This window comes from Mycteria americana, chromosome 2, assembly GCF_035582795.1.
Source record: "Mycteria americana isolate JAX WOST 10 ecotype Jacksonville Zoo and Gardens chromosome 2, USCA_MyAme_1.0, whole genome shotgun sequence".
Taxonomy (NCBI): domain Eukaryota; kingdom Metazoa; phylum Chordata; class Aves; order Ciconiiformes; family Ciconiidae; genus Mycteria; species Mycteria americana.
This window is the reverse complement of record NC_134366.1, coordinates 34,425,937-34,449,014: the sequence shown is the minus strand read 5'-3', so window position 1 is coordinate 34,449,014 and position 23,078 is coordinate 34,425,937. Positions and strand designations below refer to the sequence as shown.

The following is a 23,078-nucleotide window of genomic DNA, read 5'->3' as shown; positions in this document are numbered from 1 at the left end:
ATTTCTACATATTTAATTTATATAGGGCACTGAAAACTTAAATTGTAGCAAACTTTGGTCACTACTCACAAGAGACAGATTTGATCCAGTGACCCAAAGGCGAAAGGTTCTGTATTCCATTAGCAACCCCCTACAAACGCAGTCCCTCACCGAGGCTTTTATATCAATAACTAAATACCACTAACCTTTACAAGCTACGTGGTAACATTTTCAGTCTCCTAATTGTGAGTCATTTCACAAGCAAAGGGAAATTGGAGTTTGTCCTAGAGATAAAAATGGAACTTCTTCAACATTTTGTTGTTAGATATTTAGGAATACAATTATATTTCAAAGAGGGGAAGAAGGAAAGCAGGTTGGATGATGACTCAGTGTGTTTAGGAGTATCTAAAGGCATTGCCCTAGGAGAATGCATTAGGCACCACTCCTGCACTGCTTTTCCCACCCTCTCCCGTGACTGAAGGCGAGGGAAAATTCTTCTCTCCCCCTTACTGGCAATTTTACATCTTCTTCTCTATTACCCACTGGAATGTCCCTTGGAATTCCACCCAGGATCCAGAAGTTAAGAGAGTCTTGATCTTGATATAGGGAAACTTGTAAGCAAGATAAAAGTATTTCTGCAAATGTTTTCTGAGCATGCACAAAAATGTATACAGGCTAAGAAGATATAATGCTATTTAATTTCTATTAAAGGTAAAAATGTGGAAATAACCAAAAATAAGTTACATAAAATAGCAGTTGGAGGTCAGTATTCATGTCAGAGGTGGTCTTGTTCTATTTTTTTTTTTCTTTTTTCCTTTACCTACAAGCCAAACACCACTAAGCCAGAAACCACCAACCAGTACAGTCTCACAGTAACAAGATATTAATAGCCCATGGAAAAATCAACATATAATTTTATATTATGGTACTTACTACAGTCCCTGTATTTTTTTTTTAGTTCTGACCTAACTGTAACACGAGAAAAGGCAGTGGAGTGACATGCAAAAATCTGTGCTCATTTTCATTTGTAATGTATTCAAAATATTGTTGGTAATTTTTCATATGATATGTGTTTAAGGAACCCTCACTTCAGTCTTTTATTACAGAAAGCTAGGAATTTTACGTACAAATTTTGTTTTTGTTGCTTTTTGTTTAAACAAACCTATCACCCTTTAATACACAGAGAAGCATAGAATAATCCCGAGAATATATAAAGTGACTTTGAGATTGTGGCACATTTCCTACCTCCTAAGGGGGCTGTCTATGGGCCTGCTGTCTCCACCATATAGGCTCCTCTCACACGTGAGTGAGCTCTTTTTGTTGTTGTTGGTTTTGCATACATAAGTAGATACACAGATGTTTTCATTAGATAGCAGAGAACACGCTTGCATTACTTGCATGGACCTTTGAGGAAGTTGCCCACGTGCTTACAGGCAAGTAGGCATCTTCAAAATAGGTGCCTAAACACTTCAGTGGTTTTACTTAAAATGACTTCACAGAAGTTCCTATACATTGTAATAGCCAATGACCTGAACTGGGCTGAAGCATGCCTAATGCCTAACTTGTTCTTCTTCGTTTCTACGCATGCTTTATTGTTCCCGGCCACATCTTTTACTGTTGTCCCTTCTTGCTCATATTCCCTTTGGCATCAGTGACTTGGAATTGCTTATTGCTACATTTCCTAAGTCTTTTTATATCTCCTAATCCTCATACATGAGCCACAGATTTTTTTTTTTTTTTTTAAATTATATTGATCAGTCTCTTGATGTCAAAATGGCAAATCCAGCAACAGTAAAGGAATTTTCTGGTTAACAACTTGAAAAGACCTTAATCTGCATTTGACTAGACCAGCCTCCGTCTTGTAGAGGTATGCAAACAGTTTAGCAAACTTTCAATCAGTGTCTCTCAGCCATTGCCCCTTGGAAGGTCTGAAGCTGGTTCAAAAGTGCAAAGCTCTTCCTTGATTCAGGAGTGTTAAAATAGCAGAAAAAACATCAAGCAAAAGAGAAGGAATACAGACACAGCTCCTCCAAAAACTCTCCCTCTAGCAATAAAAAGCGAGCTTGAAAGGAAGAATCCACTCAGCAGGCGGGATTTAGAGGAGAAGATGTTATACATATAACACCATTCCCACAGGCAAGCCAAGAGCTGTACTCAGCATGCAAAGGTAAAGCTTTAGGTCAGAGCAGAAATGTCAGAACTTTGGAAGAATTCTGGATACTCCAAGGGATGCCGTGGAGCCCGAGGTAACGAGAACACTGACCGGGGCTGAATTGCGGGCTTGCTCCTAGGACTCCTTGGGTCTTAAGGATGCTTTGCTGCTGTTTGTATTCTGATCCTAAAACGAGATTAGATACTTGGGAAAACACTGTGTTAATCTACTCCACAGTGATTCATGCTGGTCACCAGACTGGAGTGAAGTCCTGCTGAAAAGCTTTAAAACTAGGCAACAATATTGGAAGCAGAGCCAAACCAGCAGTGTTATTTCTAAGGCTGAGGGCTCCATTCCAAAACTACTGTCTCCTCTTCTCAAGCAGCTTAGTCTTCAAAAGAGGTCCATTTAATACTAAAAATTACCATGATTTGGGGGTCAATAAATCTTTTTTTTTTAAGTGATAAACCACAAAGTGCCCCATGACTTGATCTACTTCATGTCGCCATGGAGTTTGTCATCTTCTTTTTTTCCACATACCCAAGTATTTCATTCTGCTCTCTCCTTGAAACTTGGAGGATTTGTGTTTCTCCCTCTCCCAAGACAGTTATCGTTGGCCAGTGCATCAAACAAGTTCTTCTAGTGAACTCCAGCCACAGAACAAATACACCACCTACCAAACCAAAGGCGCCCTCTTCAAATCACAGTCCCGTTTGGCAGCCAGTTCCTTTCATACCATTATACCCGGAGAAAACTATAAATCTTTTGCCTTGGACACTACTCGCTACCTCAAGCACATAAAACTAGCTATTACAATGATTTTAGTAAAATGATCAACTGCTAGAAAGGGAGTGTGCTCTAGGTGTAACTCATTTCACAGAGATAGTTTCATATAGCTCCATCTTTTATTTTTCAAAATTCAAGAGCTTCCATCTAGCAAGCTTGAAGCCATTGCTTTTTTGTATCTGTTGATGCTTTTTTCTTTTTTTTTCTGTCTCTTGTCTTTTTTCTTTTTTGTTTGGTTGGTTGGTGTTTTTTTAATTTCTTTGCCTGTGTGGTCTCTTGCATTCCTTGTGAGCTCAGAAATATACCTTACCATTTGCAGGAACCATCACTACGCATGATTCTGTGTAAGGAAGAATCTCACCATTGCTGCCTTAGCTAAAATGTAGATTTAAAAATGCCAGATGAAATTCATATCTATCACGATCAAAATCTCATTGCATTGTCATAGGACTTTTAACACTGAATGGTTTTGTCTTCAGACTAGCTTAAAAGGAATTCTTGATGCTATTGGAGGTGTGGGGAAGCAGTAACTCCTCCTAACAACTCCTCACTATAAACTGCCTGAAGAGCTACGCATGGAAAGGTACTTTTTTTTCCTCCTTATTGAAAATAAAACTTTCTTCTGCTCCACTGGTATATGCTCAGTTGAAAACACGTTTTGAACAGCACTGCTCCATACCATGCATTGGAATTGAGAGTTTGATATAGTCTGTAACATGGTAGATTATTCTAATCCAAATCCCAGTTTAGTACAGAAGCAGAAGTTTCAGCAAGGCACTTAAAATCATAATCCAAAGGCAGTGACTTTGGATAATATGGACAGAGCTTTCACAGCAGTTGTCAAAAGGTACGTGTGTGTCCCAGCAGACGTGAATGCAGCTTCACCCCAAAGGCCGTATTTGGCTTCTTGTTACCTCAGTCACCATTTGCAGTGCTCCAAAACGCTTGCTTCTACTGCCTCAGCAGTACGTGGGAGTGAGAGGGGGGGACGGACTTTGAAGCATTTGCTTATAAATTCTTTATCTCCATCTCCAGTGCTGTGCAAAGCTGCATATGTTACTTTCCACTTTCTGAATTTGGTTCGCATCCATTTGATTGCTCAAACGCTTTGTAATTTGAGGTAGTTTTGCTGCCTTTCAAGTTACTTGGGGAAAGATTTTTTTTTTTTTCCCCTGCTGCCATCTCAGATCCAGCTAACAAGAAGTCCTTTGCTAGAGGGCAAGAGTGAAACATCATTAAGTCATAATTTCTTTTCCACAAGTGTAGCAGGTATAACCAAGCTGCTTTCCTCCTAAGGCTCCCAGCCCTGAGAAAGTCAAGAGGCTAACCCCAAAGGGCTGCATTTCTTGGGTCGCTATAATAACTTAAAGTCCTTTTGTCAGAAGGACTTTTTTTTTTATCGCTTCCCCTTCAAAAGCAATGCAAAAGCTCACACTGTGTGCTTTTACAATCAGACTGAGCAGGGAACTTGTCCCTGCACAGGTAGCATACGCATCAACAGGGTATTCTTACTGCAGCAAGTCCCACATTCAGGTCTGAAGATAAGCTGCTTTCTTGTCTTGCCTGCTTTTTTGTCTTGCCTGCTTTTGTATACTCTAGCTAACCTTCCTGGATCTCGTGATTAGCCACGAAGAGAGTGGAGAGCTTTTTCCCTTCCTAAGCAGTCTCTGGAGGGAGGCTCAAGTGAGCCTGACAGATTTAAGAAACTGTAGGAAATTGGTGAAAAAGAAGCAATTCACATAAATGTCCTGTCTAAATGAAATAGAAGAGCACGCGATTTGCAGAGGAAATCAAAGTCTGAAAAAGTAATTACACTTGTTTAGATTAACTGCAAGACAGCATTTTAATAAACAAGCAAAACCTCTCGCTAACATGTTATTTCTCAGCCTTTCTCTTATTTTATGTTTAAAATTAGATGTCTCTTCTCCTCAGATCCATAATCCCCAATAGATTAACCTGTCCAAATAACACATGCACAGGATAAAACTATACCTTTGATTTTGATGACATTGCTTATGGTTGCAATTTAGGTAGCCTTGATTCCAGCCATTGTTGTTCCTGGGGACTTGGGCACCCTTAAACTGCTGAGAAAATCTCAGTTCTTAGATGGATCTAGTTAAGTTGTTGGTTGCAAACAGATAAACTTATCTCTTTTTGTTGACAAATGGCTTAGAAACATAATTTTGCAAATATGGTGCTGTGATTATGGTGTATCACTGCTCTTTTATAGGGACTGCTGTAACCTGGAAGAATTCAGTTGTGAATGGGATAGATTTTATCTGTAAATACAATTCCCAAACATTCAACAGAACTACAGGAAACATTACATTAACTGAACTGTCACATAGATACAGCAAAGCTGACACTATTAAGGCAATGTAATTTCTTGAAGCCCTACAAATCAGCAATTGAGCTTGTATCTCTTACGACAAACTTGATATAACAAAAATAACTTATTGGCAGAAATACCTTGCTCACTAATCTAGTGCTGGGTAGACACTATATGGACTTCATATTACATGACTGTAAAGCTGAACTACATTTCAGTAGCAGCTCTTTGCATTAAAACAGAAGAAAGAATGCTAAAATAATGGGTTGCGATAGAATGTGAAACGTAAAGAGAGCAGAGCATTCTGTCAGGGCAAGGAGGCTCACCCTCCCTGCTTGCAGGTTCCCTTCGACAGAAGCGTGGAAGTACTTGGCTAATGTGATGGAGCATTAGGTTTTACGCACCCCCTGTTGCCACAGTCGTAGGGAATCTGGATTAAAACAGGTGCAAAATGAAGAATATTTTTAATATTTTAAATTTAGATTACTAAACCAAAAATTAATTCTTAATTTTGCTTTGACTATGGGTAGTACATTGTCACACTAGTAGATGACAGACAGATTTTAAAGACGTGTTTTAGTATGGCCATTTAAAATACTCTTTAAATGAAGTATATCACACAACCTATGTATTACAGTTATAGCACATACAGAGCAAATGTGTTACAAATCATTGAGACGGCTCTTAACAAAGCAAGATGCTTGTTGACAAAGGCAAAAATAAAAGTGTACTGGAAGGTGCTATTACTTCACTTCCATATCCTCATGCTCTTGTGCACACAATTTAGTAGCATAAATATAACTTTGGAGGAGCTGGTTTTTCACGTAATCTGGAGCTTCTGGATTTCTGAAAATGAGGCTTTTAGAAATGTGGGATTCTTTCCACACATCCTTCTGGAAAGTTCATTGTTCCTAATTTAAAAACCACAGCAGCAGCAGCCTTCTGGATATGCATGACAGCCCTTCTGTGTCTTTCTCCTTCTCCTCCCCGTTTGTCATTTTTGGAATTGAATAGTGCAGCCTGCTCTTGCCTGACTCCTCAGCGTGATATTTTTCCCTATGCCCAGTCTTTCCAGAATCACACTATAGAAGCCAATATAGTATCCTCTTTTTTTTTTTTTTTTTTTTTTGGGGGGGGGGGGGGGGCGGTGGGGGAGGTAGGGAGCAAGGGGAATGTTCTCCAGAAACTCTAGCATATTAAGTTTTTCTTGGAGTTCCTCTGGTTTCTTTTAAGTAGAGCTGTCGTCAACGCTTGCTAAGTTACAACACCCTAAAGACTCACACAGTGAGCTATAATACATGTTTTCTATAAATCATGCAAAGACACACGCGCACTGCTTGTAACGCTTAGGTATACTTTCACGCACACACCTAAGTACCTACAAGTATATACACAAAATACAAAATTCATCAAAATGTATAGTGGTGAAGGCAATTCCTGTACAATGTTCTTTTTGAAGTTTTTTTGGTTCAGAAGCATGTGAATATATGAATGGGTATATGGGAAGATGGGAGCATATGCTCACCTGTTACGTAAGTGGGAAGTAGTGTCATCTAGTGGCTAGCTCAAAGCTAAATGGGACAGGAGCTGTAATTCGGTATGTAGTAACAAAACTTTTCATTCTTGCGTTGCTGTACTGTGCAACTTAGAGGAAATAACTTTTATTTCTTTGTAATCTCATTTATTCAGCTAGAAAACAGGGGGCCAGTAAAGCCAGTTGGAGAACCATACACTGAAATATCAGAAATATGTAAACTCTTGCTCGGATGGACGTCTTCCTTTTTTGCATCCCATCCCATCCAGTTTCCATCTGATGGTGCAGGCCTCCTGAGAGCATATTCATAGCCCTTCTGCCCACCCTCTTCCATACCATGTAGCTTGAAAACTACTGTGGCAGGACACTGGCACGCTACCATATAAAGAGGTAGATTAATTTACTGTTGAAACTTATAGTAACTGACGTTCATTCAGTTTCCAAAAATGTAAGAATAGACAAGTCTTTCTATGTGTAGTAATTCTTTATAAGATGGAACTAATTTGATTAAAAGCTGGTTCTTATTCTGTCCTCTTCTGACGACATGATTGTTAGAAATTATTTCCTCATATAGTCTGAAGTACTCTTTAGTATCACTTCTGGATGCAGGAAAACATGGACTTGAGCGCTTGCTTACAAGTGAAGGAAGTGGTGGTGTTAAGCACATACTTAAAGCTAAGTGTGCGATTAATTTCTCTGTAGGTTTGGGGTTTATAATATGAACGGAATACTGTAATCTGCCTATCTGCTCTTAAATTTTTGTCAAAAGACTTAAAGCTGTAATTTGCAGATACTTCTTCTATAAAAATAACTGCAGGGTGTTAACATAAAAGCTAACATACACAGATGCAACATTATCGGTACAATTATTTGCTATGGAATCGTAATTAGTTTCACCCATTACAGTTTCATCTATTAAAATTAAAGAAACTAAAATCTACTGAAACAGCTGAATGAAGGGCTAACCATATTAGAATGGAGCAGTTATAAACAGGACTTTTCCAGCTGCCCTTGCTAACAGGCAACTCTAAAATAACAGCGATGCATGTCTTAAGTTTCTGCTAACAAAGCTGATTTCTGACCAGAAGGCTAGAGTATTCTTTTTCATCTATTAAGCCCCGAAAGTGACAGTTCTTCTTCATATCCCTAATATTTCCTTTTCAGCTCACCAAGGCCAAAATGTCATCTTTTCTTGTAAAACAAAAAATCAAAGCCAAATGGTTAAAATGCAAAGTTTTGGTTAAACAAACAGTCAGTATTTCAGTGGTTTTATCTGCAGCCTGCAGAGCAACTAAACAAAGCCAAGATATTGTCCATCTCTTTGACAGACAAAGAGCCTCAGAGGTCCAGAATGACATGCCCGGGGCTGGCACGTGATTAGAGTAATTAAATTAAATAGCAGGAAACATGTTTTCCATATGCCATTGCCTGGCCACACACAAACTGTAACAGTAAATCTTTTATATTACATTGGTGCAGGGAAATGTATAACCATTTTAAAAATGCATGATGCCCACAAAAATAAAGTTAAAGGGAATATAGTAGCACACTCACCAGGCTCCCTGGCTTTGGTCATTGGCCTGAAATGCCAAACAAGTTCATTCCTTATTTATTTATTTTTAAAGGTGCAGCTCAAAACTCCCTGAGCATGTGAACACTCAGGAAGCATTACGGGGTTCACACTGGAGGGTAGAGCTGATGCTCCGATTCAGAGGAAAAAAATAAAATCCTCCCAGTAAAGTTAAGAGAAACATCTTGGGTATCTTACAAACTGAGAGCCTAACATATTTCTGTCAGTCTTTTGCAATAGCTGGGCCCTCCAAACATGTATTAAGAAGGAATTTTTGTTTTAGTTCTGTTTTCCACAGCAATACGAACTCAAATGTCTTTGTTTTCATGCCCAGTTGTCAGAAAAGACAGCATGTTTATCCATGCCATAGTACAGTCAGAAGAATTGCTAGTCAGAGGGATCATCTGTCATCCTTGAATTTACTTGTCACTGCACTATGAAGATCAACTAGAACACTTGCTAATCTATTTCCAACCCATCTTTCAGTGGTTGATGATGCCAAATTAAATCACTGGTATTTCTGTTTTGTTATATAGGGAAAAGGCTGCAAATCAGTTTGGAAGGAGCTATTAATCAGGGGGGTCACTGACTTAAATGTCCAGTCCTTGAGATTTTTAGGAGATGACATACAGGAACTTTTCCTATAAATGATAAATTCTGAAGACTGCAAAATGCTCTTAACATGAAGAGAATTAAGAATTCAGGGAAAACCATCTCAGCACACGAAAACCTGTCCATGAAAGTAAATTAAAAATGTATCTCACTGTTTTCTGGTGAAATACATACTGGATAATTTCATAAGCATTTTAGATATTCTGTCTTCACTTTATCTATCTCCTTGACCAGAATGCTCTGAAAGAAACAACAGAAACTTCAGTGCTTCCGATTTCAGGTCCAGCACTGAACTATGGTATTAAGTTTAATAATTGATAATAATTCAATGAAATCAAAGTACAAGCTTCCAGCTGGAAAAATAAATGTCAACTTATCTTTTAAAAGTAGTGTAAAAAAGATGATAGAACATTGACACTCTTGACTCAATCTTTAGCAGTTATAGTATTTCTCAAGCTACTGAAGAATTAGGAATTGAGACCTTTTTCTTCTACTCCTTTGAATGCTTTCTTTACTAACTAATCTCTATTATTTGATCAGGAAAACTTGCGTTTAACAGTGAATCTAAAATAATTAAAGGAGACAACAGTGACAAAAAAGTGAAAACCAACGACTCATGTTGGTAGTAGCTGGCAGAGCTGTGGGGTTTTTTTTGTTTTGGTTTTTTAACAACATTTCTTTAACTGTCCGAACTCTTCTATTTGCTGAAAGAATCAGTGCATTTCAACTTAAATTATTTAGCTTGAACTTTCTATAAAATGGGTTAAAATGATCAGTTAAAAGGCAAAGCAGTTAATCCCTCGTTACCATCTTGTCTTCTGAGAACAAAGAGAATAGAGAAAGTTCTTTGCAGCAGGTAGAAATCTGGAGCCTCTGGCTGAAGTCACGTTGTCATCCTCAGGAGGGGACGGAGCTGTTCTCCGAGCCAAGGAGGGCTCTCAAGCCGAACTACAAGGTGTCCTGTAAGACGTTTTATGGCTGCTGCTTCACCTCTTCTGCCTCCCCTCACCATTACGCCCCACAGCAGTGGCAGAATGAGGAGGATGCCTCTTCGTCCGCTCCCCCTGCTCCCCAGCTGGCCTTGGCCTCCAGCCACTGTCCCTTCCCTGCCAGGAGCCAGCCCCGCCATGGGGTGGCCAAGCGTGTGTGTGAAGCAGCGGTAGCTAAAGGCTCGTGGCCCTTCCCAAGAGGATCTCTTATGCCCTCTGATCGTCAGAAATGGGGCAAATCTGGAGAGCTTCGCAGTGGGGCTGGTACACCAGGGGACACCCACAGGACGGCCACAGGCAGGAGAAAGGGCTGGGGAAGCTGCTGGTGAGGAGTTATTTACTGAAGGGGAGAAACACCGTGCTAGCTTTGGGCGTAATTGTTCTTCTGATTTTGCAAAGTGTGTTCTTGGAAAGCAGCTCTGCCTTTCACCTTTTGGTGCTTCTCCAGCATCACCCATTTTAGGGACACGAGCTGTATGCTGCGAGGAGCCTCCATCCCTGTGAACCACCACAGCTGCTTCAGTGGCACAGAGGAGATTTAGCCTATGGAGAGAACCTGGTAGCATTTCTTTGCTCTCACAATGCTGTTGTGTACTTGGACCTACGAAAGCATGTGAAATTCAGTCCAGTGGCTTCTGCCGATGTTAAAGAAAGTACTTCAGTTTTGCCCTTGGTGATGCCCTTGGTGAATTACTCAGACCAAAGGACTTGGACAGTTTTGTTTTTCCTGTCCTGGTTCCTTGTTCCAAAGACCTACTATAAGCCCTGAGGACCTCCTCCAGCACAGCACTTCTCAGAAGCTACGCAACACAGGGACCGCGTACAGCAGCAGTAGCGACGGGTAGCTGTTCATTGCGGATGCAACAGCGCTGTCGTAGTAATCTGCGGAGAAGGCGATAGCTGAGGAGTGGGTCTGGCTTTTGGTAGGGGTCAAGTTGTGAGCCAGTATTTTCCAGCTTCTCATTTTGCGGAGTATCTCGGCCGTGTAGTCAGCTGCAGGGCTTGAATCTCCTTGTTTTGTTAGGCTCAAGCTCTTAGTTCAATGGATGAACTTTGTAACACCGAAGAGCAAAATATGTATACGTTGGTCCTTCTTGTCATAAGTTACTGTTGCATTTACAGATTCTGCAGGTTGAATGCAACTAACCTCAGTGGGATCGTGTCCCTCCTTTCCAACTTGACAAATCCTCCTCCATTTCTAAACCCCTCACCTGAAGTGTCTTTTTTTTCCCTTTTCAATACTTAGCATCCATATTAAAGCAGAAGAAAGAAAAAATAGGAAATGCCAGCACTACATGAATAATAACTTGCTATGCATCAAACATTAAGTGCCTTGTCTTGTGACTTAATTACTAGCTGAAGTAATCGTACAGAAGAGCAGGTAGACGCTGTAGAGCTGATCCTGGTAAGGAAATGTAAAGAGCTTCCAAAAATTCTTCTTCTCTAGTGTACCTAACCCACTTTGAGTACCTGCCTATAAGTTAATATTCAGCCTTTTGCAATGACGCTACATGTGCGGGTGGCCATGACAGTAAGAAAGAGAACTAAACTCCGACTTCTTTCTATCCTTGACCAGCCAGGTTCACAGTATCCTTTCAGGCTTAAATGATCCACTTAGTCACGGCCTCTAGGACTGGGCACTGAAAACCAAATCTATCAAGAAAACTGTGCTATGAAACTGTGTCTCTGCGGTGACCACCTGCAGCTCACCTTTACGACAGCAGCTTCACAAATGCTGTGCTCCTGTGGGTATGGCAACCCACCAGACTGAACCCACTGCCTCGTCTCTGACCAAATGTGCTTTATGCCAACTGATTTCACAGCCTGAAAGCATCTTGGTGGTCAATGGCCGTGGCCATTGCTTGCCGACGAAACGGTGCAAGGCTCGAGAATGTAGCTACTGGGTCGCTCACAGAGCTGGACCCAGACGGAGCTGAGAACAAGCATGGGCTTCAGCATGCCAACTGCAAAACTCCCCCTGGTCAGCTCATCCCCGATACAGCTTCTTACCAAATTACAGTTTCTTGCACGAAAGCAGAACTTGAAAATGAAACTAAGTTAATGGGCTTTGAGTCTTTTTCTTTCATTAAAACCCGGAGGGAAAGGGCCAGAGGTGAAAAAAAGCATTACTTCTTTTACAGGAGGGTCCAAGCTACTATAATAGTGACATATAATAGTACCTAACTTGAAAGCAGTTGTTTAAAATCCAGCTTCTCAGAGAGGACTTGAGAAAACAAGCAGCCTTCTTGGTTAGTGCATTATCCATCAACATGGATAAGTAACAGTCCCCATGCTCATTCTCAATCTCTTGCTGCAGGAATGAATCTTGCTCCTGTCCCTTTTTTCTTGCTGGTCCTGTGCTGCCTGTGTTTGTGTTCTCAGAGCCTGCCTGAGAAGGGCTGGAGATTCTTATGAAAAAACTTGCTCACATAGCACAAAGGGTAATGCTGCATGTATTTTAACTGAAATCATTAGCATCCTTAGCGAGGCCTAATTACCTGCAGAAATGGCCAAATGAGAGCTATTGAAGTCAGGTGTCCCTGGGCTGAGCCTGTGGTGATGGTACCTGTATTCAGCAGTGTCATTTTTATTTTTCTGTCAGAAACACTAACAGAGAAGCTTTCAAGCTCTCTGTATAAAGTCAGTAGCTTCAGAACGCTAAAATCTATGCAGAAACTAATGGGAAACTATGACAAAAGACCTGTACAAATTTAGGTAAATGGTGGGAACCAAAAAATTCTAGAAAGAAAGGAAGATGTCAAGGGATGTGCTGTTGGGCTTGGGAGCCTTTGATGCCCTAAGGCAAGGTATCAAAATGGGTGAGAAATGAGGGAAACCTGATCACCACCTGTCTCTGCGTGCAGTCAGGTAGCTGAGTGACGGAGCCATGTTCTCTGATGTGTCCTGACTCTTCAACTTATATTTTCAGTAGAGGAAGACCTAGGAGAGAAAGCCTTAGGAGCAGCTGGGCTCAGCAGCTATCCCTCTGTGCACAGGGGGAGAGCATTTCCCAACAGCACTGCTGCCGCGTGTTCCTTCTGGGTCTGATCAATAATAGAGATCCGCTTTAAAACACTGCAAGCTGCCACCTAAAAACTATCACGGTGCCCTTTTTGATGGGAGCAAAAGAAAAAGACTAAGGAAAGGGTTGGAGACTGAATCCTCCATGCTTCACTAGCTGCTTTACAGAGAACCTGAGCAAAGCCTTCTTAAGCCCTTGCCATCGCTGCATTGCTGCAATCTCATAGCTGTAACTTTCACAAAACCCTTTGCTGAGGAAATACAGGCAATATGAACAGAAAGGCTTCCCTGGCCTCCTGGGGATCCAAAGGTCACAGGCCAGAACATGAGAGGAGACAGATTATGCACTGCTTTCTGCATTAGAGCACCTATGTCTCAAAGGCATTCAGGCTGAGCTGCTCTTCCAGGACATTAAACAACAGAGCTTTATGAAGATTTAGCCAGAAGTATACTGAGGTGTGCATTTATTCAGTCTCGTATTTTAAGGGAAGGAAGAAAATGAAAACTTGTGCGTGTGCGCGTACGTGTGTCTGACGGAGAGACATTCAGAGGTCAAAACAGAATTCTTCCAAAAATGAAGCGTTTAAAGAAGCAGCTTTCCAAGAACACATAATCCTCTTCAACGACAATAACAATAAAACCCCGTGCTGTCTGATACAGGAAATGATAAATTGCCCAATGGTATGAAAGTAGTATCATCTGACTGTCAAAATGTGAAGTGATAATTACTGGGATCTGGACTTACAGACTTTCAGTTCAGGACTTACAGACTTTTAGTTAGGTACCCCTGATTAAGTAATTTTGCCTACTGTTGCCCCAGCGGTTTCCTTACATGCTGCTTTCTCTAACAAAAGGGAGCAGTGACAGAAGTATAGAGGTGCTACATCGTAAGTATCTGAAGGAGGAAAAGAAGCATAAAAAAAGTAGGATCAAAAAATAAAAGCACTACCAACATTATTCTGGGCAGGTATCGGTGAAATGAAATAATTTTGTTATGTTGTAATGCCACATGGTTGGTCAGACAATTCACGTCTTGATTTAATTTTGTGATAAAATAAGTCTTATTGCCTTCTGTAAGTGAAGGTTTACAATAGGAGAGACAAACAAAAATAATCTCCTCGGCATTCATTAAGAAAGTAGATTTGATACTTTCTGAAAAAATGGATCATTTTCAAATCCAACTGCGAAAGGAAAATTACTTGTAAAAATTCTCATTATTATGCACTTTCACGTAGAATTGGCATTAAAAAAAAAATTATTCTTCCTGTAGCATTTGATAAAGAACTACATTTTTAAAGACCACAGTTAAAAACTCAATACAGGACCTTAGGAGTAAAGACGAGAGAAAGCTGGCTAAATATTTAGATGGGGCTTCCCCTCATGTAGATGAATGAAAAATTTTCACAAAACAGATCCCACTACACAGCCCTCCAGCCCTTCGCTCCATCTAGACAGTCTGTGGCTCAAGTTTGATTCCAGAAATCACAGCCAGCTTGTGTTATGTAGGGGTTGTACTGGGTCTGTGCACTCACAGACTTGAGGAAGGGCAGAGCAGCACAAAGTTAGTGCCCCTCTTACTGGCTGAAGGAGTTAAAGGAGACAACTAAGGTAGCCTACAAAGAAAAAAAAAAATTAACTGAGCTAGTAGATACAAGAATGTGCTTACAACCTCACTGAGGGAGGGAGAGGAGGTGGAAGGTTTATTTGGAAGCCTGACATTGTTCCAAACTTACATTTCCATTTCTCCTGCCCTTCACAGCACTTCTCAAGGCCAAAAATGTTGTAACGTGCTACCACCTTTGAAGGACCAAGTGTGCAGAGGGGACACTTGGAAGGGCCAAGGGTGCACATCCTCCAACCAATCTCCCTTATATTTCAGGGCTACGTACTGTTAGAGTCAATACAGTGACTTCAAGGCAACTATGGAAAGTAAAGTAAAATGCCACAACGGCTCCACAGCCAGCTTCAAAACATCTCATTGAATCAGCTAATTAAGGCACTGAGTCGCTTACAAGTAAGTATCTGGTCTGTCAAAACAACTCTAGTGGCTAAGGCCCCCGTGTAGTCATCACGGAGAATTAGACGTTGCTGAATGATTTCCAGTTACTAAGCTAGTACCCTTTTAAATCTCAGCTGCTGCTGTAGTAACCCTTGGGGGCCTCCAATAGCTGTGCGTGCCCACAGGTAGCCGGGGAAGTTATCCGGTCTGGGCTAGATGAGTTATGGGGCCAGAATCAAAATAAGCAAAAGGAGTGTGACACTTGAGCTCAGCAAACAGGGACCAGAAACCAGGACATGCCTGAAGGATGCCCCTTCCCAGTTCTGTTCGTGTGTGTGAGTGCATGAGCATGGCCGAGAAACCCAGCCTTTCCGCTGGCTATGCAGTGTGAGCTAATTGTATTTTTCGCCTTTAAATCGAATTCCAAATTAGGCTGAGTTAAAAAAGAAAAGAACAAATGCAAAGCACGGTGTCTACCAAATAGAGTGGTAACATTCTACAAAAATCACTGGGATTATTGCTCTAGGGCAATAGAGAAGATAGATAGATAATTTTATCCAGGATGCTCTTCTGTTTGCCTGAACAGCAATTCAGCATACAATGTTCTAAGCTACATTCCTCCACTGAGAAGCGAGGTACAGAAGCCCCGCTACCACCCAGATGATGGGAACTGCATAAGGAAATCAGAAACTAAACAAATAAATGAAAAGCAAACAAACATCTCTTGAGTGGATAAGTAGGACATGCTGCTAGTGGGACAGAATACAATAAGGAAATTAACTTGGCTTAGCTAATTTTGGCTGCAAATTGTGAAGTGTTCATGAGGGAGAGAAATAAGTAAACATTTTTAGATTGGTACTTGGGACTAATGTTTATAGATTTTTACCTCAGAATGCCAGTGAAGATAAAAACAGGGTATAGTTGGCTTAAGTAACATGGAGTAAGTCTTAGTGATCCTGATGATAATGAAGACGGAATGACGATAGTGCGCGAATGAATTGCTCAATAGAAAGGATGAGTGGTGGTAGTGTCTGGAGTGCTCCTGCTTTGCTGAGGCATTCAGCTTTTAATCCTATTTTGTTAATGACAGGAGGTGAAAAAAAGGCTAATGTTACAGTATCTACATTCCAGTAATGTGTGTCTGTCTTGTGTATATAAATATTATGAAGCGTTTTCCCTCAATTTAGTAGTAATTACTTCTAAATCTGCAGCTATACTGGCTTTATTTTTTGGATAACAGGACAGAATAAGCGTCTATTGTTAAAAAAAAAAAAAAAAAAAAAGCACAGCATTCCTGGAAAAGATAAGGCTTGTGAATTGTATTAAACTATGATTGTTTTTTTCATTATGGGTACTTTGATGCATGGTAAACAAATAATTTAGAAAAAAAATCTAGGTGTAGCCTCCAAAACAGGAATGTTGTAAATTGAAAACATTTATGGCTGCTCTTCTAATTCCAACATGAGTATTTAAACAAAAGGCATCTCAATAAAATCCCTGTTGAAAGCGTGATTTACTTATAGGCACAAAATTCTAAATACATAATAATCAACAGGGCAAGCAGTATAATGTTATACTGTTAATGCTACTTAAGTTTCCTAATGTAAAAGTTGACTTCTTATCTAATTTTTTTTTGTGTATGACTGCTAAAACTTTGTTGTTATATCACTGAAAATAATTAAATTTGATTTACGGAAATATTTTTTCTCACATACTTATGTTGCTGAAAGCATTTTATTTTAGTTAAAATTATACCAGAATTGAAGCTGTTAAGAGCCTTTGCAATTTAAATGAACAGTTAGAAGATCTAGAATGCAACAATTATCTGAACTCTTTTGGTAATAATAATTCCACATATTTTAGCAACAGAGATACGTTTGCAGTACAAACTATTTCTCTCTGTAGGTCTGAAGCAAAGTTCAGGAAATGTCACAAACCAGTCAAACATTTAACATCTTCAAGGAAGAGTGCTTAGGTGTTTCTAAAGCAGGACTTCACTGTCTTACACAATTGCTTTAAAGTCTGCAAAGTTTGTGGATGCCCTCCTCCCCAGCATATTTATAGGTGGACTCTAGTTTTGCAAAGGTCTTGAGGAACATCAAAGAGATCAGTATAAGCACAGTTTCAGACCAACACCTTTTGGGTTCTAGGCAGATTTTAGTAAATGTCATGGAAATTATTTCAGTTCACCTGAATTTTGGATAACTAGGAGCCAAGAAACTGGGATTCACCTTTACCTCTCCTATATGGTACAATATATGATCACATGTTCAAGACAGATGCCATGATGGGAAAATGAGCATGCAATAATACTATTTACACATTCACTAAAACTTATAATGGCTGATGTAGGATAAAACAAGTGACCAAAAAAAGACTTTGTGTAATCATTGTAAGAATCATGTAATAAAAACCTTGCTCCTGAAAGCTTGAATTGTTTCAACAATGTGTAGCAAATGTATTTGGTTATACAAAGCAAAAGCACAACTAAGTTATCAACTTTACACAAAGTCAGATATCTGAAAGGGGATCTTTTAAAAAAAAACTTTATTTGAGAAAGGAAGAGACTTATACCAGAAGGCAAAAAAAGGGAACATACAAACAGAATATATTTACAACACAAAACAGGAGATCACCTCTAAGGGTGTAAATTATAATAAATACAGTAGATTTAAAATGTAAGAGACAATTATCAATTAGAAATGTGGTTGTTTAAACCCAGTTTTCCTTTTCACTGGTTCCAGGTAGTTTCTTTATTTTAATTTTATCCAAATTTGAAAGACTCTGAAATTAAAGTTCACTAATATGTTGGGGTTTCTCACCTGAATGACGTTATAAAAATATCTTTTGTCCTTTGTGAATACATGTCTTTGAAGTGATATTGTACAAAAGTCTTCTCATTTGCAAGTTTCTCCCCAAATAAAATGTATTTTAAAAGATGCACTATCCCTTTTTGATGAGGCTGAACTTAGGTTTCAAAGAAAATTAAAATTATACAGAATGGGAAAAACACATAATTTCATTTTTATATGCTTCGCTTTTTGAATGTGATTTTTTTTCACCCAAGAAGGAGAAAGACTTCTGTTCAAATATGAAGAGCACATAAAAATCACCTGTATTTTCTCAATTAATAAGTCTTTCCTATCTAAGATGATCTTTGTGTTTCAGGAGGCCTTTCATTTTATAACAACTATTTAGTCATTTGTTTGGAGATCTTCTAGGAAAAAGGATAATGTATCTTTAAAAGCTGCAACATTTTATAAGAGATTTAATAGTATTAGAGCATAATGTAAACAACACATCCTAATAACATATTTTAGAACAATTTCTACATTTGGCAAAACAGCTATCTCTTTTGAAATAGGATACTGCACCTTAAAATACCTCAGCTTTAGAAATATAAATATTTTTAATAGAAAAAAAAACCTGACAAGGATTCCAGGTCAGTTTGGGATTATCCATATTAAAGGGGATCTTAATACAATGAATCTTTAACTAGCTTAACAAAAGTAAACCTATAAAACAAGGTAAACATATCAAAAGGGAATATGAAGGAAATGTTTCACTGGAAAGCTTCCTTAACAATTTCCCTACTCGCTTTGTTATTTTCTTTGACAATAAATCAATTCATAGAGTGCCTTTAAAAACAGAGGGAGCGCTGCCCCGTCCCCCCCCCGCCCCGCATTCCTCAGCACATGAATCACTTGGGCTTCCTGTTTCCATAAGGCATTTCCTGCCCCCCCCCAAAATCACTTTTCTGCTGGAGAACAGCGGGGACCTGACAAAGTAGCGACTTAAATAAACAGGGCCTTCCACCGCATCCAGCCTTGCTCTGCCTGATCTGACGGCAACGGAAAGGGACGCCAGCTCGCTGGCTGCACAAATGCACTGCGCTTTTCAGCTTTGGCGAAATGCTCACCGACAATCTGAAGCTTCCTTTTGCCAAGTTGGCCTTTTATGCACAGTCGTTACTTTAGTATTTGTCCATGAAACCTAGTGGTAAAGGTTATGCGATATCGTATGATTTATTAGTCTTTATTTAAAAAAAATAAACAAGTAAGTGGATATCACATGATAATGATAAGAGTTCTGTGCTTTTCCTGCAATATCCTAATAACTGATTGGAACCTAATGCTGCATTTTGCTTCTCACCAGCATTTGCATCTGCTTCACTTAAGGATGTCTCTGTGGACAGTATCATCAAATAAGACAGAATGAAAAATTAACTAAGCAGTGCAAAAAAGAAAACAACGCAATTTTTAAACAGTGCCTTGCCTTGCCTCTTTACATCCACCTTGTATTCTTCTCTAAATTATACACCAGCCTGGGACCACTGATATAGCAGTCAGTACCTGTCTCCTGGGGAAAAAATACCCTAACGTTAACAGTGTTCAAGACTACAGTATGATACAGTATATACAGATAGCTGAAAGCAAAAGTCAGAGGATTCAAAATCGGAGAAGAAGAATGTTTCATCAATCAGGTCTGGAAACTAATTCCAGCAATTGCTGATCTCAACAAGCTAGGTGATATGAGTTCTCTTTCACTAGAACTAAATGATGTAATGTAATCCTGGGCTAATACAAAGTCTATCATCTATTATGCAAAGATTTACGTAGAATAATTGACTGCAACAGGTATTTTCTCAATTAGTGGCCATAAGGATGAGCTTCACTATGTTTTCAAGTGTGCATGCAACACTTCTGCCTTTGTTAAATTCTTTGACCGGTAAATCAGGATTTGCTAGATCAGTGAATCAAAACATTGCTTATCAAAGCCTAGAAAACGCGTGTGATGTTCAGATAATAACCTTAATTACAAATCCTGGAGCTAAATCTTTGCCTATTACCTGTTGCATAAAAGCAGCTTGCTCCCCAGATTCCATTTGCTGGGTTTGAACATCCTCATCACTGTCCGGTGGCTCCTCTTTGACTTTCACAGCCCCCACCTGCTGTCCTATTCTGTCATCCACACCAGCACTGCTGCTCTCAGCCCTAACGCTGGCACCGCTGGCAGGAGCTTGCTCTTCCTGCATCGAGTGATCTCCGTGAAGCTCTTCTTCAGCTTCCTCCAAGTGACTGCCAGGCTGCTTGAGCTGCTCAATGGACTTAGAGAGCATCTGGAAAAAAAAGGGGGGGAACAGTTATTGCCTCCTTTGCCCGATGCCAAACACCGATACGTACATTTGCACTGACAAAATTAAAGCTTCCACAGCAAACCCAGGTAGCTATGCATTGCTAAAATATTAATGTACAGGGAAAAAAGAACCAAAGTTCCTAAGCAAAAGGTCACTTGTTATTCTGCAGTAGAAAATACCATATATGTAGAGAGTGCTATACAGTAATACTACCCTAAAAATAAGATAGAATAATGAAAACATTACAGATCTGTCACACTGTTACAGCTCGTAATCAAGAGAAATTAGTCTCCCTTCATACTCTTCAAACATAAATGCAGAAATTTCTTTAACTATATTACAGTTCGTTTTCCACAACGCAAAATAATAAAAGAACTCTAAGACATAAGAAAACTATTAATCCGGTTAATATTTTGCTACAAGCAAATTAGGGAATACTCACACAAGCTTCTCTATCAATTAAAGTATGAAGGCACTAAAAGTTGACAAAGGAGGGGTGACAAAGAGCTGCTGTCAGTCACCTCTCCTGTGGCACAAAGAGACTACAAGCATGTCTGTCCGTGACTGGAAAGACTTTAGCTTTTGTCACGCACAGTACAGGTATCCCTGTTTCAGCAGTGATGATATAACACAGCTACCCAGAAAATACTGTTTTTACACCATTAACTGCTATTGTAAAGCTCTGCTGAGGTGCCAGATGCCCCAGTGTTGCAATCAAGTACAGTTTATGTTTTACTATTTAAGACGCAGCAAATGTGTTCCAAACTAGTCCAAATGTAATCCAAAAAGCCAAACCTGAAAAAAATTCCCACTTTATTGAAAGAGGCACAAATCAGACATGTGAGTAAGCATCTGCAGGGTCAAGTGAGTAATTATCATTTATTCAACTGGCCCACTTGATTTCAAGCAAATACTGATTTGTATCACCAAGGTCAAATATACTGAGAGGGGAAAAAAAACACCTTCTACCATTACTCTTACATACTTTCCTCTTCCTGTCTGCCTCCCCCCGCCCCAACTATCAAGCCTTTCAAACTGAGTTTTGGCTAGTGTTATATGCTGAGTTACTGGATGGTTTCAGTATACCTATTTTTGTCACAAACTGTGGACCGTCTAGCTTCATTCTGCTTGCTAATGCCACCCTAGTGAAGGGCAGGGTTGTCACGTAAACTATGATCAAGAAGCTACAGCTGGATTCAGGAACTCCCACAAAGTCAACAAGAAGAGCTGAAAGATCTGTTTGTGCAGTTCCAGTTGATGCTCTGATGCATATGCCTCACATCAGTAGAGAAACAAATTCCACAGTGGAAGCCTACGGGCTTCGGTCACAGCAAACCTTCATTTTTGGGGAGTAATGGGAGTTTAATGGCTAACGAAAAAGAAACAAACAAAAAATGCCTTTTCATTACTGTAGTAACTGGCAAATCACAACGTGTATCCTGCATGCTGCAGGTGGCATGCTCTAAGCTGGGGAATCCTTACTACTGCAACTAATGCAGAGTGTCTCCTTTTATTAAGCAGCATCTGGAAAATTTCTCAGATCAAACCCATAAATCTTTTCCAGTTGTTTCTCAGGGGACGATGCTGACCAAGAAGGCACTGAAGCTAACTTCGTGTATTCAGCTCGGGTACGCTCCTCTCTGTCATTTAAACATCTGTGGGCGAGCCCTCTCTACTCCTCAAGCAAGAAAAGAAAGGCAGGTCTGGCCGCTTGGCTGGCTGCTAGCAAGCAAATACAAGCTGAAACATCTGTGTGTCAGATAATCATATACAGCTACGAGAGTCACTGATGCTGATCCATCTGTAAACCATTCCATGTGCCAGTAACTTGACATCAGGTGGGTTATTCTGGAGGGGAAGCCAAGAGAAAATGAGTGCATGTCCACAGCAAAGTTAAGACACATATTTAGCTCATTACTGCTCTCCTTTCTTTTATGCTTTTTCACTTTTATGTCAGGCTCTTTCTTCTTCACGCTGCTGTATGGCACAGATCTGCTGCTGAGCTTTCTGAGGCAACACATGATGGACTGCAGTATATAATCTATACGTGGAACACCTTCAAACGCTTTTGGCATGTAATCAGTGGAGTGATACAAGCACGCGTAAGGGGGCTGCGGAGACTACAGTGGTATTTGTGTGCATTTCAACTTGCAGTGTTCCTGTTTTGGGGCCTGCTCCCACGACATGGAAGTCAGCAGGCGATTTGCTCCAGACTTTGGCGGCAGGAGGAGCTAAACAAATTAAATTTTCTAAAACTCTGTGAAATGAAAGTCTTTATATATTTACACAGTAGATTTTACAAAGTGCATTCACATTATCATCTTTACTGAAAAATCTTACTAAAAACATCCTTTACACTGTGACTTTAACTAAGCCTCAGGCAAAGGGCTATGTGACACTATAGTCATGTCCTCTCATACGATGCATATGATAAAAATGAGTGCATGGCAAGGGGGACACCCACCCACTCACTCCTGCTGCTCAGTCTGCTAAGCCATAGCTGACTGCTTTCTCTGTATCACCATCATGCTTTCATATTTGTTAAAGCGGTTTTTAAAGGCAGCTTGGCCCCATCTTAGTCCAGTAATTACATTAGTAGCATTACCAGGAGACTGTTCAGTTCTCCTAAGTCAGAAACAACTGATTTTATATTGTATCTCCTGGTACTACTGTGGAAAATTACATATCTGGAGACATGCAAAGATATCAGTTTAGAGTCAGTATTTCTATCTTATCTCTCTATCTAAAGCTGGATTACATAGCAGAAAATGAGTCCTGAATGAAACGCTGCTCAAGTCCTTTCACTGTGCAGCTGTATACTTCTGCTTACACTTAATGTTTAAATTTTTCACTTTAAATCCCCACTTACCATTTTTTTCTGAGTTTATCTGTAGGTACATGCAGGACTTTGTCCTCATTTTAATGCATATTTTTGATTTTGAAAAAGTGATTGCTTAGTCTGAGTTTTAA

The 23,078-nt window shown here is 39.8% G+C and overlaps 1 protein-coding gene across 14 annotated transcripts in view; it reads right to left on the bottom strand.

Annotated features, from left to right (window-relative positions):
- The window catches only part of HDAC9 (histone deacetylase 9), a 496,147-nt gene that overhangs the window by 176,484 nt on the left and 296,585 nt on the right, over positions 1 to 23,078 (bottom strand). For 13 of the 14 annotated variants that reach the window (XM_075492939.1, XM_075492948.1, XM_075492937.1 and 10 more), the window contains one exon: positions 19,821 to 20,090. In XM_075492939.1, the coding sequence (XP_075349054.1) occupies positions 19,821 to 20,090 (270 nt within the window). Of the gene's footprint in view, positions 1 to 17,490; positions 20,091 to 23,078 lie in introns of those variants that run through there. The other variant, XM_075492947.1, reaches the window with a different exon arrangement.